This window comes from Eucyclogobius newberryi, unplaced genomic scaffold (genome assembly GCF_026437365.1).
Source record: "Eucyclogobius newberryi isolate DKJ021-1_F unplaced genomic scaffold, fEucNew1.0.hap1 SCAF_2, whole genome shotgun sequence".
NCBI lineage: Eukaryota > Metazoa > Chordata > Actinopteri > Gobiiformes > Gobiidae > Eucyclogobius > Eucyclogobius newberryi.
In genome coordinates this window covers 30,041,993-30,062,114 of record NW_027315834.1, presented here as the reverse complement: position 1 = coordinate 30,062,114, position 20,122 = coordinate 30,041,993, and the positions used below count along the sequence as shown (strand labels likewise).

General features: G+C 40.2%; 1 protein-coding gene across 1 annotated transcript in view; it reads right to left on the bottom strand.

The window, feature by feature from the left end:
* Positions 1-20,122, bottom strand: part of camk1da (calcium/calmodulin-dependent protein kinase 1Da) — a 73,204-nt gene that overhangs the window by 7,844 nt on the left and 45,238 nt on the right. The window contains exons 4-7 of the mRNA XM_072454982.1: positions 11,029-11,167; positions 9,456-9,582; positions 6,076-6,151; positions 2,156-2,268 (exon numbers count right to left, since the gene is read on the bottom strand). Of these exons, the coding sequence (XP_072311083.1) occupies positions 2,156-2,268; positions 6,076-6,151; positions 9,456-9,582; positions 11,029-11,167 (455 nt within the window). The remainder of the gene's footprint in view (positions 1-2,155; positions 2,269-6,075; positions 6,152-9,455; positions 9,583-11,028; positions 11,168-20,122) is intronic.

Genomic DNA, 20,122 nt, shown 5'->3' with positions numbered 1-20,122 from the left:
GTTAGAATGTGATGTAGGTGTTGGAGGAACAGCCCTCAGCTGGTTTAAATCCTATCTATCTGATAGGTTCCAATTTGTTAATGTAAACCAGAGCTCCTCACCTTGCTCTAAAGTAATTTACGGTGTGCCACAGGGTTCGGTACTCGGTCCAATTCTGTTTACTCTTTATATGCTGCCATTAGGCAACATTATCAGAAAGCACGGCATTAACTTCCACTGCTATGCAGATGACACTCAGCTGTATTTATCAATGAAACCTGATCAGAGCGATCAAGTAGACAGACTTAGTGCTTGTGTGAAGGAGATAAAAACCTGGATGACACTAAACTACCTGCTTCTTAACCCTGAAAAAACCGAGGTCATTGTGCTTGGCCCTAAGCATCTACGAGACGCTCTATCTGAGCAGATAGTCACACTGGACAATGTCAGTGTAGCCTCCAGTTCTACTGTAAGAAACCTTGGAGTCTTATTTGACCAGGAGCTCTCATTTAAAGCTCATATAAATCAAGCTTGTAAAACAGCCTATTTCCATTTGCGCAACATCGCCAAAATCAGAAGAATCCTGCCTAAAAGTGATGCCGAAAAACTTATCCATGCATTTGTAACGACTAGATTAGACTACTGTAACTCCCTGCTTGCAGCGTGTCTTAAAAGCTCCATAAAAAGCTTTCAACTGGTTCAAAATGCAGCAGCAAGATTACTAACAGGAACAAAAAGAAGAGAGCACATTACGCCAGTGCTGAAGTCTCTTCACTGGCTCCCCGTCAAGACCAGAATCAAATTCAAAATTCTACTCTTGACCTACAAAGCCATAAATGACATGGCCCCATCCTACCTCAAAGATGCTATAGAACCATATCATCCAAACAGAGCTCTTCGCTCTCAGAATGCTGGCCTTCTGGTGGTGCAAAGAGTCTCTAAAAGTACTGTAGGAGGTAGAGCGTTTAGCTACCAAGCTCCTGTGTTATGGAATCAGCTCCCGACCCATGTTAAATATGCTGACACAGTCTCTTCATTTAAGTCCAGGCTTAAAACGTTCCTCTTCGAAATCGCTTATGGTCAGACTAGTTAGGAACAGAAACATAAACCCACAGCTTTAGCTACGCTGCCCTAGGAGTAATTATGCTGGGGGAAGTATGACAGCTTGAGCACTATCCTCTTCTTCTGACTACTTATACTATCAAACAATATTTATTTTTTGATTCCACTTGCAAACTGTTCACCGCCTTCTTTTTCTTTCTCTCACTCCTGAGGACCTGTGGACCCAGATGCCCCTCCCCTGGTGAAGTGGTCCCTGCCCTGTGTGGACGGTCCCTCATCTGCCTGAGGAGTGGGTCCAGCTCGCCCCCGACGGTCCCTCATCTGCCTGAGGAGTGGGTCCAGCTCGCCTCCGACGGTCCCTCGTCTGCCTGAGGAGTGGGACCAGCTCGCCTCCGACGGTCCCTCATCTGCCTGAAGAGTGGGTCCAGCTCGACTCCGACGGTCCCTCATCTGCCTGAAGAGTGGGTCCAGTTCGCCTCAGTCGGTCCCTCGTCTGCCTAAAGAGTGGGTCCAGTTCGCCTCAGTCGGTCCCTCATCTGCCTGAAGAGTGGGTCCAGTTCGCCTCAGTCGGTCCCTAATCTGCCTGAAGAGTGGGTCCAGTTCGCCTCAGTCGGTCCCTCATCTGCCTGAAGAGTGGGTCCAGCTCCAGTCTCCCTCGTGTCCGTCTGTCCGTCTGTGAGAATCGGATCTCTCCTTCACTGGAACTCCTCCAGGTTTCTACGCTTTTTTCCCAAAGAGGTTTTTTTTGTAGTTTTTCCTGGCCGAGAAGGAGAGTCTAAGGACAGAGGACCCTGGGACATCGTCCCTCGCCACCACAGACATTGTCTGACTCCATCGCCACCACAGACATTGTTGATTCATTTCTCCCTGTGGCCCTCAGAGGCAACTGTTGTTGTGATTTTGGGCCTTACAAAAATAAATTGATTTGATTTGATTTGATTTGATCTGCATTGTAAGAATTCCTACAGAAGAACCAGGCCGGTCGCAAAGCGTAGTTATGTGTTGTTTTGGACTCCACATGGTTCAAGCCTCCATCCGTGCAGTGGTCTGTGCTCAAGGTGTGATTCAAGAGACGCTGGCTTTAAGGAAAGTAAAGTCAACACTCAAGTCTAACCTGAGTCTGAGATGTCGTCCCAGTACGGAGCATCGAACTCATAATCGGCCTTCAAGATCTGCTCAAACAGTTTGGAGTCGTTTTCGTCGTAGAACGGAGGGTAACCGCACAAGCTGGAAAAGAGAAGCGTTTGAAATGACATCAGAACATTCTTAGGCTGGTAGTGTTTAGTTCAGCCAAGATCAGAGTTATTTATTTGCAGCAGATATTTTGGGATTGAATATAAGCTCTCTCTTTGTTCTATTGTGAAATGTCAATGAATAAATATACAAATATACATAATTTTGGGCAAATGGGCTTTGTTGGACCGGACATTAGGCAGCACTGCATAGGGGTGACAAGTTAGGAGAGACATTCAGCAAATACACTCTCAAGGCCAAACTGGCAATAAAAAATACAGTATTCACTACTTTTCCATTCCATTTGTGGCCTGAAATGGAGCTTTGAAATGTCTAAAAGCAGGGGACTAAATAAATAACTATTGTCGATCTTTACATTTTGTATGGTGGGATAAATAAAGAGTCATGGACCTTGTATGAGAGATTTGACAATTTTGGACAGGCCTATATTTACCATATAATCAGAAAATACCATTAAGCCAATACAGAAATATCCATTTTCTATAAACTGAAAACAGCACATTGATCAAGTACAAACATAAATCTAAAAACTTATGTTAGTTAATCAATTCCTTCAATTTACATACAATGTTTTGTTCTATGCGTGACTGTATATTGACAATCCCAGAAGTCGTACATCACATTTTAATTTGGGCCGTGTCTAATTAGAAGCAAACATGTGACATTTTTACTTTCTGTGCCAAGTAAACCTACTCTCAACCCCTGACCTTTGAACTCTGGCCCTGCTAATACTGAAACCATCAGGTGGAGGTCACTCACTAATAGAAAAAAAGAGCTACACATGAACAAACACATTTTTACAGTGGTCTGGAGCAGGCTGTTTATGGGATTGTTAAAATGACAGACGTCCCAAATAAACAGACATTTTAAATTAAGGTCCGATCACAAGCACAAAAACGATGATATATTGTCTACAAATAACAGCTTTTTTGTTGTGGTATTGAAGATATGCAAATGCAGTGGACAAATTTCCCACGGAGAAAATAAAGTGTAGATGAACTTTTATCTGTTGTTTAATTCTAGATTTATTTGTAAAAGAGTGCTGCTCCTGTTTGAATAATATTTCTCATGGAAAAAGCCATCACATTCTTGCTCGCCAAAGCCTTCCCCTCATGACCCAAAGGATAATTTGTGGAAGGTGCAGCGTGTTCTCCTTGTACAGGCTGTTCTTGTGAGTTCATGTTCGCTCACAGATTCATTTTACAGGTCAAACAGGTCATTTGAACTAGAACCACTTACTAAAGCTTTGTGAATGCATAAACGCAATGTAGGTAAGCGTGTACATTAACCTCTGCTTCAGGCTTTGAGTACTAGGCACTTACTATAATTATTTCACCAAAAAAAATAGACATTCATTTGAAGACAAACCATGGGATGCCTGTGCTAATTAGTCTGGCTTTATTTGAGTGTAGAAGCCAGCAGTTAAAACAATAACTGGCATAGCAGTTTACCTGATGTATGTTCCCTTACTGGCATTAAGGTCAAATAAATCACAAGTTATTGGTCAAATACGTGCTCGGGAGAAGGAAAAAAAGGGTGACGCAGCCAAACCACAAAAATAATTCCTCTCTATGTCCATAAATGGTTATTGTTGAACTCGCCATCTGTGTTTGGAGACTGAACAAAGGAGTGCATAATGATACAGTCCGAGAAGTCCACAAACACAGTGTACTGCTCCAACACATGCTGCTGCTTTGGCTTCCAGTCTCCAGTTTGTCTCACGCAGAAGTGACTCATTGAAGCTGTGTCAACTGTAAATTTGTGTACACATTAAGCCTATTTTTCCTATTTTTTTTCTTATATTTTATCTTATAGCTTATTGTTATTTTTATCTATCCCATGTATATTTCAATTGTTTCTCTTCTGACTTATTCATTGTTCATCATTTTATGTTGCACAAGTTCCTATGTTTGTGAATTATGTTCATTGACATTGGCAATAAACCCTTTCTGATTCTGATTCTGAAGCATAGACAGAAAGTGTGGACATTATTATACCTGTATTATATTGTACATTCTGATTCATGATACTTTTCTTCTCTCACGGGCTCTCAATTATATATAATCAAATCAACTAATCAAATGCAGTAGTTGTGGAGTCTTGTGATAACCATTACATCTTGTTAACATGTGCATAATAGCTGCATATACCTTAAATGTCCAGGAAAGTGTTTCTCAAACTGGTTTAAATGTTTTGTTTAAATGTTTATGATTATTTGGTACCCTATCCACCTGATGGTTTCAGCCTGGCAGCTCTGTGAGGATTCTGTTCTTCGATCTTTCCAGCGCCTTCAACACCATCCAGCCGCTGCTCCTGAGGGACAAGCTGGAGACGGCTGGTGTGGAGTATGACCTGGCAGAGTGGATCCTGGACTACCTCACAGACCGACCCCAGTTTGTGAGAGCCCGGAACTGTGTGTCTGACACTCGGACCTGCAGTGTGGGGGCGCCCCAGGGCACTGTCCTCGCGCCCTTTCTCTTCACCCTTTACACTGCAGACTTCAGACATGACACGGACAGCTGTGTCCTGCAGAAGTTCTATGACGACTCTGCCATCATCGGACTCATCACGGACGACGATGACGAGGAGTACAGAGGACTGGCGCAGGATTTTGTGGACTGGTGTCAGCGGAACCACCTCCTCATCAACGCGGGGAAGACCAAGGAGATGGTGGTGGATTTCCGCAGACGCCACCCCACTGCCCCCTCACCAGTGAACATCCAGGGACGAGACATTGAGAGAGTGGACTCATACAAGTACCTGGGTGTTCATCTGAACCACAAACTGGACTGGACTCATAACACAGACGCACTGTACAGGAAGAGCCAGAGTCGGCTCTACCTCCTGAGGAGACTCAGGTCTTTTGGAGTGACAGGGCCACTCCTGAAGACCTTCTATGACTCTGTGGTGGCATCAGCCCTCCTGTACGGTGTGGCCTGCTGGAGCAGCAGCATCACAGAGAGGGAGAGGAGGAAGCTGGACAGAGTCATCAAGAAGTCCAGCTCCGTCCTGGGCTGTGCTCTGGACTCGGTGCAGGAGGTGGGGGACAGGAGGGTCCTGGCTAGATTCACATCTATGCTGGACCATGAGTGTCGCCCCCTGCAGGACACTCTGTCCACTCTGGAGAGCAGCTTCAGTGAGAGACTGATCCACCCTCGATGTGTGAAGGAAAGGTTCCGTAGGTCTTTCCTTCCTGCTGCTGTCAGACTTTATAACAAAAACTGTTAGTACTGAACACTCGCAATACTGACCTAACCATGTGCAATTCTGTCATATGTGCAATTGCTGTTGGAATTCATGTGCAATTACTATGAAATTCATGTGCAATCTATGTGCTGTCGTGACACATATTCATGTGCAATTACTGTCGTGATCACATGCAATGGTATTTATGTATTTATTTATTCATTTGTCTATGGGAGTTTTTATTTATTTATAGGAGATCTTCTACTGAAAGTGTTTTTCAGACTTCCTATAAGTGATCTGTTCTTCTGTATCTACCTCTGTATCTTCCTGCGTTGCACCAATGAAATTTCCCCATGTGGGACAATAAAGGAATATCTTATCTTATCTTATCTTATCCATGGTTTAGTATAATTTTAGCCTAAACCTGGTCTATGAACCTTTTTAAAAAATAAATGAATGAAGAATATTAATTTTCAAATTCAAGATTTTTTTCAGGCAAATAAAAAAATAGTAGTGATAATGTGATAAAGACAAAATAAAACAGAAACACTGTCCCATGGCAAACGTCACATTGTGAATATGTGTTGTACTTACAGGATGTATGCGATGACTCCAATAGACCAGCAGTCCACAGCTTTACTGTAGGGCTTCTGTGCCAGAACCTCTGGAGCTGGAACACATGGTCAGTGCATTCAGATTAGTATCATATCATTATTGTGGATTTACTTGATACTTCAGGGTCAGAAAGCAAGAATAGAGCAGGTTTTGAATTAGTCAATGTTAATCATAGTAGAAAGAAAAAGAAAAGTTTTTACATATCAACACAGTCTAATAGAACACAAACCTACTTTATGCAACTAAAAAGTACTTCCTCCTCACATTTGTGTATATTAAATCACACCTTATTGATTAATACTGTGACATCTATATAGTCAAAACCTAAAATGAAAAAACAATTAATCGAAAAATGCCATGTTTGTATTATTGCTTGGCTTTGAGTCCAGACACAGTTACTGACACAAAGGAAAGTTGTAGTTGTCGAGCTGAAATGCTTTCAAACATTTCACGACCTGTCTCAGTCTCTGCAGGACGTCTGAATAAAGCTACCGTCAGACTTTCATGTGTTTTATTGGCTGTAAAAAAAGTGAATAAAAGACACACATTCCTGAACAATCACTCTTGTTTGGCTGATTCCAGATAATTTGATGCAGGTGAGAATTCCCCCTCAGATTGTAAAAACTTGGGATAACCAAATAACCAATGGGAGAGAAGCGAGGCCACAGCAACTGGTTATATTTACAATCAATCATCATAAACTGCAATTGACCCATTGTTGAATGCCATTGGGGCAATATGTCAAGAACCAGTATTAAGGATATCAAGGCTATCTGGATGAATACATTTATTTGAGTATGTTCATAAGAGACAAAAATACTAACAATTCTTCTATTGGTAAATGTATACATATCTCAAAGCGGAAAGGGAAGACGTATAAACTTATTGAATCCCTTTTCCTTATCATTGGTTGTCATTGTGATTATTCAGGTGAGATTGTAGGTGTAAAAACTAGAAACTAATAATTGTGATGATTTTAGAAGAAAAAACAAGTAGGCTACCAATTCAATCTATGCTTATTTGTCTTTTTATGCCACAATAAATATAATAAACCTGGTGCTGGTGGGAATATGAGGTTTCTCTCACAATAATACGTATATAGTATATTTATAGTACAGTTTTCTGCATGTTTAAGGATGATGTGTGACACCAAAGCATCTACATGAAACCTCTAGTGAAGGAATGAAACCGGAGACCTCCTTGTTGTGAGGCGAGAATGCTCACATTATCACAGTAAAAATCCAATATTCTGCCTTTTCTTTCAAATAATATTTCGAAGCAAATCGCGTTTTCCGTTTCGTGTGTGCAGAGATGGCCCGACATGACCTTCGTGCGCAGCTCATTATTGAGTCTGGACAAAGCAAATGAGAGTGGACAATGAGGTCAGTTCAGCTCTGCCTCGGTCTCTGTAACACATTAAATATACAAACATAAGATTTAGGCCTCTACACCAAAGTTTGGCTGTCAAACTTTTCAGCTCCGGGGCACCCCTATACACAGCTTTGGTGGTTTACCTTATGTGATAATATACATAATTATAATATAGTGGATGAATCAGTGATTTTTTTTTTAGTTCATACGGACTCAATAAAATGTGTCTGGTTTTGTTTAGGCAACAATATGAAAAGCTCCCCTAAATGTAGTATTTTACTGCATCAAGCTAAAATAGTAGGGGAATCTATTATGGGCCACTGTGGTCTCAATGCAATCACTGATAGAACTGATAGAATTATGAAACAGTTCTAGACGTTCAACCCTTGAAATATGACAGAAATGTTAGCACCAAAGGCTTAGTATTTGGGTATTTAGAAACAAAAAAACAACATTTCAACAAATGTTCTCCAGCAGTCTCCTCAAAATACTATGCCTATACTGAGGGCTGTGGTTATAGTAACATCACAAACAATATACATATGTACTCTCATGAATCTTTTTCACATGACTTTGATTGGAAGACTTTTTTCAGTGGCTATCTTTAGAGTGAGGTACACAAATGCCTTGTGGTTACCAGCATCTCCACAGGAGGCGTCGCAGCGGGAGACAGAGGTAAACAGAGAAAAATCGGACCAGTCTGAGTCTAATTGCAGTGAAGCTGTTGGATCAGGCGAGTCTTTTCTGAGTCAGTTTGCCCATTAAACTAACACTAAAACCATTGTATTTAAATATATGCGATCATCCATTTATCTATCTTTACGCAGGATTTGTTCATGGATTTGTCAGATTCAAATCCTCTGTTTGGGTTGAACATCTGCATTTACACAGCTATGGTTTTAGAGAGTATGTAATAATGTTGGCTCTTACTGATGACTGGCTTTTTGGCTTATGTTATGATATTGTCCTTTCAGCGTTTATCTTCCTCCAAACTGTATTTACTATCAAGGATTTGGACTGAGAACACCGCCTTATCAATTCCACTTACTGGTTTGTATTGAAACAGGCTGTAGCGCTGTTCTTTTCAGACTTTAACTGAACTTTCATGCATTTTTTGAACTCGTAAATGGCCATTTCACCATTGTTGTTAAGGTTTGGCAATCTAATAGTAAGTAGTAGGAACAGGAATTATACAAAATTTCAGGTTAGACTTTTATTGTTAAAAGTAACAAATGAAATGCTAGTATTTTCTATAATTTCTAGGTCAGTTGAACTCAATATGCCAGTCATGTATGTATAAACAGCACTGCAGCAGCTGTAAGCCACTGATAAGACAGATCACATCGAACCAAAACTGTGTCCAATGCAGAGAACAGCGCTCATTTGAAAATTCATGTGTTTTTCTGGGATTAGAGCCTGAAGTCAGAAACTCAATTTGATTTACATTTAAATTAGACAGATTGTAATGTCAAGTGGTTAAGGGAGTAGAGCAAGTGTCAAATAAGATTGCAATGAGAGAAAAGGAAATTAACTGAGAAATACATTTAAATGTTTGCAATGTAAAGCAAAGAATACATCAATAAAAACAGAACCTTCTATTGCTGTGTCTGCGTAAAAACAAAACTATAAATTGTGAGATAGATTTTTTTTTTTTTTTAAACAGTCCTTTTGATAATAATTTACATTTAAAAATATATATATATATTTTCCTGGAACAAATTGTGTCAAACAGTTACAATCCTCAAACTACTTTTGTTTTTGCTCCCATTACTAATGAGCTGAAACCTTTTCTACATACACGCTCAAATATTGTTCTGGTGTGCCTTAGGCTGGCCACAATAACAGTCCTCTCTGAAATGTTCGATTTTGCTTTATTGGGAGGGTCTGGGGGGTTGAAGGTCAGGAACCTGTCCGTGTCTGGTGGGAACCTCCAAAATGGTCGCAGTTGCTGGAGCAAAAACAAAAGTCCGTCAGAGGCTCACACTCACCCACATAACCGGGCGTCCCACAGGCGGTGGACATGACGTCTCCACTGCCCTCCATCTTGGACAGACCAAAGTCACTGATCATGATCTTAGACTCGTCCTGGGGGTTGAAATACAGCAGGTTCTCTGGCTGTGGAACAAACAGAAAAGCAGATTATTAATAAATGGTCTCTCACCATCACTTATTGTACCTCCAAACCTTTGTGAAATGGAAATAAAAAAAAGTAGATTTAAAACATATAGAATATAACTCATCAAAAATATTTCTCAATCTGCCCTTCTACTTATTTAGTTTAGTAAAAAATATAAGTAGTCTAGAACAAATATTAAAAACTGTTTTAATTATGTTAAAGGGTAAAGAATGTTCTAAAATAACATGATAACAAAAGCTTTTGAAGCCTTGGACATTACTGACATAATGTAATAGTTGGCAATGGCCTCAATGGTATGATGTTACACTTTTTAACAACCCCATTTAATCTACAAGCCTAAATAGTTAACCTGACAGCTCGCTAAATCATTACATTTACAATCTGCATGTTGGACACACAAACACTCGCCCACGCCCTTGACTGCTATATGTAGGACTTTTCCAGGAAATATCAGACCACTATCCTGTCATCGCTACACACAGGAGGCAGGCTCGACCAATCAAATCGCTCTGAACATCTGTAACATGCCACCCTGACCCCCAGTGCACCGCGAGTGTGGAGCCAGGGCTTTATTGAGGTGGTATATCACGGGCTGTCAGCGCAGAATGAACACCAGGAAACACAGGGCAATGGGTGACTTGGCTCCCATTGAGGCAAACCCACTCTTTAATCCTGTTTCAATAAGATTTTGAAGTGAACTTAAGGCTTGTGATATACAATACAGTCACAATCAGAATCAGAAAAGGTTTTATAGACATTGTCAGTGAACAAAATTAGCACAAAAGGAATTTGCATTGACAATACAGTGCCACATACAAAGAATGAGTAACAATAGTAGACTCTAATCTATGATTAAAAAAAGGGTGTGCAGAAAATAAGGTGTTTGTGAATAAAAATAGACTTTGACTGAGCATATACAATATACTCAATAACAGTGCAAAACCTTCAGTTCAAAATAGAAGTATTGTTGACGCGAGTTATTTAAAGTGACAGGTGTTGTGACGTGTCCATCAGCAGCAAACTGTTTTTGTGGAGAGGTTGTGGACCGTAGCCTCCTGCCTGTGGGGAATGGTTCAAATAGACTGTGTCCAGGGTGAGAAGGGTCGGCTGTGATCCGACCTGTTCGCCCCCACAGGTCCTGCAGAGCTGGATGTCTTCAGCAATCACCTTCTCAGCGGAAGAATGCGCTGTAGTCTCTGTTTTTCCCTGTCTGTGGCCCCAGTGTACCACACGGTGATGGAGGAGCAGAGTATGGTGTCCCAAGCCAAAATTGATACAAATCCTGTCAGTAATTTGAGTGCTAAGACATATTTTTTTGTATCGGTACGTGCTCAAACTAGAATCTAACTTTGATACTAGTTTTAGTATCCAATAGTACCTGGGTGTTGATTCTTTTGATCAACCTACTGTGTGTTGTGTTGTACCTTGAGGTCTCTGTGGACAATCCCCATTCTGTGCAGGTAGTTGACTGCGTCCAGCACCTGTTTTATCAGCGTACTGGCATCTTTCTCTGTGTAAAACCCCTTCTCCACGATCCGGTCAAACAGCTCACCTCCGGACACACTACAAGGCAAACGAGATAAAACAACAGCGTCATTCAAAATGCTTTCAAACTGACCCCAAGCGCTTTTCACACTACACCTGGCACTGCGCAGTAACAACCTGGAGAGGGCCATGAGGTCAGGGTTTCTGGTAATTTATGAGCTACACATGAGTCAAGCTACATGCACACGCAAACACACACACAGAGAACAGCACTAGCCTCCAGCATTTAAAACAGATTGCAGAAATGTGGACCAAACTGTGCGGCAAATGTTACTGAGTCTGAGTACAGCTTGCACCAGCGCCTCACCTTTAGCCTCCACCTCAGGGCAGACATAAAAAGGTGAAAAAAATCCCACATGACCCAATTGTTTGAAACAGACCAGCAGCGCCCGAAGAGATTACATTTAATTAGCATGCACGAACAGAGGGAAAACACAGTCCATCAATTTAGCTTCTGCTTTTACAATGATACTTTATATAAAATGACATATTGACCTTGCAAGATATGCCCTCAAAGCTTCTTTTAAAGTAATAGTATGTTAGTGACAGAAGATGCTGAAGTGAAAATATATTTTGGATTTTTTTGCAATTGTGTAACTTGTATAACAGGTCTTGCCAGTATGTACACTTTTTTTTAAAATGGTATTTTTTTTCAGATCTATTCAATTGGAACAAATGCATGAGCAAAAGAACAAATTTACTAGCTTGTGCACACAACTTCAACCACATGAACCAACATTTGACATTAAATCAGTCATCAGCAATGCTTCAATAAGTGTCAAATGATCATATTTCAGAAAATAATTTCATATCAGGCCTATTTCAAGTCATACCAGATCACTATGCTAAGATTAATTAAATTACGAATACCGGTAAAATGGATTCACTAACAAATTGTATTGTTTCTTCCCTGCGGCAGATTCTTTCAGCAGATATTATATTGAAGGAAAACAGCATGAGTTGACTTGCTCTTGAACATCAAGTTGCAAATTGGTTCATTATAAGCTGTGTATGTAAATAGCTCCCTCTGGTGGGAAATCTCCATAAGGCGTTTGTTTGCAAGTGAGAACAGTGTAATGACTCTGTGCACAGAGCTTTTTATTTTAACATTTTTGATGCTAACGCTAATTCCACTATTATACCTCAACAGTAGAATTAGCACTGGCACCGAGACACAAAGATGTTCCTTTGTAAACACACCCCTGTCCTTTCCATCCACCACAACTCGCTGTTTACTGCCTTATTTTATATATATAATTATTCTATTTAGACATACTTAAATCCCATGGAAAGTGTTGATTGCAGTTAGGACTTTACAATAACAGACGTGTGTTCTAAGCACATGTATGTTTGCTTAAAAAATATTTGTAGTATGTACATAAAGGTTATATTGTGCTAGAATGCATCTCCACTTTCCATACTTTGATTTCATCTGTTTGATATTGGTATTTTAAGTTTATATGCTGTGTGAATAATGGTTTTAATAATTATGATTTAAATTGTCATTGAAATAATGTTATTATCGAGCAGAAGTGATGGTAGTAGTAATAAGAGCAGTATTATAGCTAGCATTAGTATTAGTAGTTTTAGTAGTAATAATTACAGTAGCAGTAGAAGAAGTAGGACCAGCGTTGACAGTATTTCAGAAGCGTTTCAACTACGCTAGGGCAGTGTCTTACAAGCGGAGTCAGTTGCCATAGTGACAGATTATGTTAGATCTAGAGGAAGTTGGACTCCAATGTTGTTTGTGGAGAAAAGAAAGATCAGAACAAACTGCTAATCCTCTTTGAGATTTAACAAAGAGAGCAGTGATGTCCTGGGATCTTGGAAAAGGTCAAACAGAGGAGAAGAGCTGCTGTCACAGAGTCACAGAATGGGGAGTGAATAAATATACAATAACATGAAAACTAGAAGGATTTGAAATCAGGTCAAACAAGCATAGAAGATGGATGGTTGCCAGTAACATGGTTGAAGCAAGTAAGAAAAAGGGTGGTGTCCCAAAAACATTGTGAAAATTAAATGACATGACTAAAGCAATTACTCATGATTTGAGGCATCAAAAGGGTTGTGTTCACGACATAATAGAATTTGATGTTGTAATTTTAGTAATGAGAAACATAACTCTCTGTGAGTACATTCTGTTTTTGAAAGTATCTGCAGGAAATCCACAAATTGAGCCTTAAATGTTTCCTAGAACCTTTCTCATAACTGTAATAAGTTTAATTTGTATTTGGGCCAACAGAAAAGATGTTGGAGTTTGTGCCGACTGTTTTCTGCTGTTGTTTCTTTTTGGCCGAGGCAACGGCAATTATCCTGCCCCTCAAAACTGCCTTTGCTGCATCCCAGAGAATGGGTGGAGAAACTTCACCATTGACGTGTTTCTCTACATGCGTCTCAATGTCCTTTGTCCTCATCTTTACAAATTGTGGGTCATTGTGTAGACTAGCATTAAATCTGTTTTTGTTTTTTTTCTGTTCCAGCTCTACAGTGATGTAAATAGGAGCATCATGACATAGGTCTGAACCGATGTCTGCCTCTGTAACATTGGAACTATCTTTGTTGAAAATAAAAAAAGTAGTCTTTTCTATAATACATCTTAAGTGAGCTGGAAAAAATTGTATATTGGCAGACATTAAGATTTATGTATTAATTTACTAAATGTATTATTCATAGATTTACCAGTACTTTGTAAGGTTTAGGCATCCAATGTCGGCTGAACATGCAAGTTCCAGTCGCCGCCACAGACACAAGTTTGCTCAGAGTGATTTTCAATCAGATTTACACTGTCAGTATAGAAAATGAGGTCAATCAATATTTCCGTGTGACTAGTACAAATCTGCCATCTTTATCTTTGTATTAAAAACTCTGTTCAAAGGCTATTCTTGAGATCTGAATGGCCACACCCCTCTTATATAACACTGAGGAATAGTAAAGAATGTTATAACCAAATTTAGTACATTGTTGATGTTCTAAGTCGTTTAAATGGGTTTCTTGTGGGTATATAATATACATTTTCTCTTTTTGTCAATATCTTTATTTTTCAAAGGCCATTGTATTAACCCTGTTGAAATTATTTTTGTAAATCTGCTTTTGTTACACTGATCCAAAAAGAGATCGAAGGGTGAAGGGAAAACCATTTTCTAGGTAAAAATATTCACATGTCTCCAGTACAGTCCAAGTTCATTTCATTAAAATAAAGAAAAATAAAAGTGAGAGAATGTCAGAGCAAATCCTGTATTGAATTGGCAAATGCCAACGCCTTTTCTGCTGTATTGAATCTTTTTTTTTTCCATTCCCGTTGATCCTCAGCATTGCAAAGCAGAGTGTATTCCAGGTTTTTCTCTCTCAGGCGGGATTTCACTGGCTCAAAAACTTTACGTTTCACGACCATTTGCACTGAGTAGTTGTTAAAGAAAGAGACTTGGGGCTTGGTTGATCCGGGTTAGCCTGCGGCGAACAATTGGCCCGATCAACATCACATGATCTCTCTAGGTGGAGTCTGCATGTCCTTCCCGTGTTACAGTGAGTTATCTGAGTTCTCCAGCGTCCTCCCACCGTCCAAAGACATTAAGTAAATTGGCAACTGTAAATCGCCCCAATTGAATGAATGTGAGAGTGAATGGTTGTCTGTGTGTCTATGTCGCGGTGTTAACCCTGCAACGAGCTGGCTCCTGTACAGGGTGTACCCTGCCTAAGGCCCAAAGTCACTTGGATAGGCTCCAATCACCTGCGGCCTCTAACGGGAACAAGCGGTAAAAAAATGAATTAATGAATGTTCCTGAACTGTCTAGTTTGTGTCAGCTCCCACGTAAAAATATCGGGTCTCCCCAACTCCCCCAACTCGCAACAAAGACGGATTATTCATTTCATTTTCACTTACATTTTTGCCAGCCTTGTAGTACATCCAATAGTTAATTCTCCCAATTTGTAACCCATTACCAACAAACGGTGTCCTAATAACCCATCCAGATATTGCAGTAAGTCTGTCAACAGCCCTCGGTCTGTAGAAATAGTTCTGTGGCATCAGCACTTTGCCTTGGACAGTTACAGCTGGCTGCTTCTACAGCTCTGCTCCTGTCTCCTCTTCACGCCTAGATTTACCCAGAATCCATCACTTCTGGAGTGGATCTGGCAGTGCATCACGTCCTGACAGCTTTCAGTGGGGAGTTTGTGAGAGGCACAAACACTGAGTTTTTACAAACCAGAGATATGACAACCAATCAGAGCGAGGAAGGCAACGCTGCTTTGTGGTTGAACCGTTTCCGAGATCAATACAGTACAAAGGATGTCCCTCGAGATTTTAAGGATGTTATAACTGTGCTCCCTCATTATAGGCTTACTCAAGAGGAGGGTTGGGTTTCTTTTCAACATACATAATCAAAACCAGGTATTTTTCCAGCACTGGTTAAATAAATATTATTTATTTAACCAGTGCTGGAAAAATACCTAGTTTTGATTACCAGCGCCCGAACGGTATTTTTCACAACCATTTTGTATTAATCTGTAGCAACAATAACCAATCAATCCCAGAAAATCCTACAGTTAAACAACAAATGATAGCAGATTGTCTTTTAGGCTTCTTGGTGGGATGCCTTTTTTTTTTTTGGGAGATAAACTTTACAGAATCAGAAATGGTGTATTGCCATTATCCGTTCATTGACAATGGAAATAAACCAACCTCATGACACAATGAAGAAGATAAAACTCAAAGAAACTCAAAACAAAATAACTTCTATTGTCCAGATTCAAACTTCACCCATGGTAAAATGAAAGATCTGAGTGGCTTTCAGACCACTCCAAAAAGTCCTGCTAACCAGTGTCCAAGGTCAAAGCTCCAAACACACAGAGATTCTCGCTTGTCGAAAACCCACCGAGAAGCCACAACAGAGAAATTGCAGCCCGTTTCAAAATCCAAAATAAATGAAAACTCAAGGCTTATACCCCCCATAGCTTGGCCTCATTTTCTTTAGACAAGCTGGTCTCTCAGTTAGCAAAATAACCAGCATAGGCCTTTGCTCTAATGTTTAGCATAAACTATAAAGCAAACTAACCCTTGATGTTACACTCTTACATCATGCTGTTTCATTCATTTGTGAGGCTTTTGGAAACGCTTCATCAATCCCTAATCCTATCCATCCTTTTAATGAACAAACAGAACATCTTAATCTCTGACAGTTTTTCCCCCCTTCAGAACACTTCACATTTTTAGAGAGAATTGTTCCTGCTAAACTGGCCTGTTGTCAAATCGAGCATCCAAACACAACTGCTTCCAATGTGCATGAATTCACAACTGGCAGTGCCCACATTGCACTGGGTCGGATGTGATTTGGCTCTTTCCCTCTTCTCCATCCCTTTCTCTCATCTTCCTGCTCTCCTTTCTCGCTCTCTCCTCTTCATAAGCTTACATAAAATGATCTGTGATGAACAGAGAGATACTGGCCAGCCTCATTGATTTGCCACTTAGTAATAACTCGCTAAATGTTCATGTGCACTAATTGGACAAAACCAGCCAAAATGTGAACAAACGCTTTCAATCACGGCAAATGTGAAGTGGAATGTGAGATTTTCTTGATGGGTTAGCCAAAGATGCTTGATTGGGCCGAACAGATTAGATTTGTGTATTTTCTTTTTAGATGATCAAAATCGATAGTGTAATTAGTACCCAGTGGAGAAAAGACATTTTGTTGTTTGCGGAGAATTGCAAATATTCTTGCAGCCTTACTTGATACTAAATAAATAGCCTGTGGCAAATATCCCCACATGAAAGCAAGCCTGAATCCTTTTATTCTTGGACCTCGTTTATATTTTATATTAAGCATTTGGTGAAGCTTTTGGCTCTCATTACTGGTCCGAGCACGTAGCAGCAAAAGCACGTATTAAACTGCTATATAAAAACAGCTTTGTGTGATGGTAAAAATATGGTAAATTATGGTGGGATATGAATTCAAGAGGCAATCATTCATTTGGAGAGATGGAAATCAAAAATGCTACAGCCAGTGCTGGGAGACCCCTCATCAGCGGGAAACAATGAGGGCAGAGAAGTGTTTTACAATTCTCTTTATCGACTTTGTGAGAGCTTGCTGTACTCTGCAATATTAAAGACATCATATTTACATTGTGAATCAATTTACTTTGTTTTAGTAAATGTATGGACATGTTTATATAATGCTTTATTGTGGTTAATATTTGCCTTTGCCGGATTGAGTCGAGAGTGCAGTCGAAGTTAAATGGCACAGATTAAAAAAAACAATTTGTTTTCTCATAACGCCCAGTCTTAATTTGCCTTGTTGAAATTTCTGAGCAAGATTCTGAATTTGATTTGCTAAACAAAACAAAATGGCAGGGATCCCACAGCACCGTGTGTGTTTCTAAGTCAGGACAAGTCCATCTAACTCTAATGTTGCTTCTGAAGTGGATCACCTGAACCAACACTCACCTCAGAGTGTTTCATCTGGAAATTCTCCATTCAATTTCGACTTCCAGCACATTCCAAACACGAACAACCAGGTGTAAAATAACACAAAAATCCTCTGAAGAACTTTATCAGAGTCCCAGAGTTTTTTCATAAACCACCATGTTTGTTTTCACATAATGCTCCATGTGATTCTCTGATTGGTTAATCCGCCTGTCGGTCATGCCCATCAGAACTCTGGGAGATAAGACCTAGTCTCAGACTGCATGTCTTTGTATAGTAATGAAAAAGCAAGCAGTCTGGGCTGGACAGGCAATTGATGAAGTGGATTGGTTCTGCTGAAAGATTAGAGTGACATTTTGTATCATTCATAGGTGCAAAGTGCACGTGTATTTTAATGGAATTACACTTAACTGTAACAATGGACTGCATGCTGCCATTTTAAAGCCATCATCTCGACAATATCAGGATATTTCAGATATGTTTTTACAGATCTTATAACATAATATTTTGTATATATCCATTAAAAAATATTTATTTTAAACATTATAGAAAGATCATGAGATTAATTGTACTGTCAACTTTCTACTGGTCTATTTAACCCTTTGACCTCCTCGTTTAAGTCTAGTCTCATGTTGTGACCGTTCACTTGGTGCTACTGCTGTTGGCAACACACAGATACTTCCACTTAGAACTAATTGACTTAAAGGGATTTTTAAGCATTCGGATGTACAGTTCAAACCCCTTTTTGAATTTACTGTCATTCCTGAAGACTGTTACCAAAGCCAACAAGGTGACTTCTTGGAGCCACATCATACCTCAGGGTTGTGAAAACACCCCCAACCGGTCTGATCCATGAAGAATCAATGAAGGGTTGTTCTGTCTATTTGGCCCTCAAGAATACTCCAGCAATAGTTAATAGTAAATATCTATATATTTTTGTCATTGATCATACTGTACTATTGATCAATGACCATTTTTACTTTTATATTATGTTAATCAAAACAAATAATAGTATTGCTTTCAATATTACATTTCTGGCCATTATAATACAAACTTTTAATTAATATAATAAAAATACAAAATATATTCATTAAACATAAAAAAAAAAAACTGTTGAAATTCTTCCTTCCAAGTCTTAATTCTACTCCAGAACACATGCTTTCAATGACAGAGGGTTGACGTAGACCTCTCAATTAAATTGACCCAAGCATATCGCCTCAATCTCAACCTTGATTAAAATGTTATTGATTGTCCTAAATCATACACAACTCTACTAAAAGTGTAAATTCCCAATTGGCCACTAACGTGAAAGTTGAAGGTTCAATTTAACCCTTGCACAACAAATATTAATAGAAGCAGCTAATCTATCGTATTATGTAATCTAGGGATGTAATCCAATCCCCCCAAGTGTTATGTAAGAAGAGGTAAGAGCAGGAGATCAGTGGGTCTCAAGGAAACTCAACCTGATATAAAAGCGATATTTGTTTGTGAGGAGTAGAGGAGTAGAAAAATAGAGGGAGACAAAGAGATCTGATGGTTTGAAACAGTCCAAACGTAAAATAGTCTTAGCATCCTCTTAATTATTCACAGCAATGAGTTTATTAGCACATTTCACAACTTCCAGAGGCCTGAGCATAGTTTTAAAGCAAACTTAATGGCAATGCTAATGACAAGTAGCATGGCAACAGCACACAGCAGTCTCACTTTGACCCTAAAAGCTCAGATTTTACTTTACTTTAATGGAACTTTATTTATGTCTTTCAAATATTTAAACATTATTTACAATGCTCAATGTTTGAAGATGTGCTGTCCCTCCTTCACAGGAAAAAGAAAGAGGGGGAGAGAAAGAGAGGGAGACAGCGAGAAAGAGGGGGAGATAGCGAGAAAAAGAGGGAGATAGCGAGAAAGAGGGGGAGATAGCGAGAAAGAGAGGGAGATAGTGAGAAAGAGGGGGAGATAGCGAGAAAGAGAGGGAGACAGCGAGAAAGAGGGGGAGATAGCGAGAAAGAGAGGGAGACAGCGAGAAAGAGGGGGCGATAGCGAGAAAGAGAGGGAGATAGTGAGAAAGAGAGGGAGATAGTGAGAAAGAGGGGGAGATAGCGAGAAAGAGGGGGAGATAGCGAGAAAGAGAGGGAGATAGTGAGAAAGAGGGGGAGACAGCGAGAAAGCGAGGGAGACAGCGAGAAAGAGGGGGAGATAGCGGGAAAGAGGGGGAGACAGCGAGAAAGAGAGGGAGACAGCGAGAAAGAGGGGGAGACAGCGAGAAAGAGAGGGAGACAGCGAGAAAGAGGGGGAGACAGCGAGAAAGAGAGGGAGACAGCGAGAAGGAGAGGGAGAGAGGGAGACAGCGAGAAAGAGGGGGAGACAGCGAGAAAGAGAGGGAGACAGCAAGAAAGAGAGGGAGACAGCGAGAAAGAGAGGGAGACAGCGAGAAAGAGGGGGAGACAGCGAGAAAGAGAGGGAGACAGCGAGAAAGAGGGGGAGACAGCGAGAAAGAGAGGGAGACAGCGAGAAGGAGAGGGAGAGAGGGAGACAGCGAGAAAGAGGGGGAGACAGCG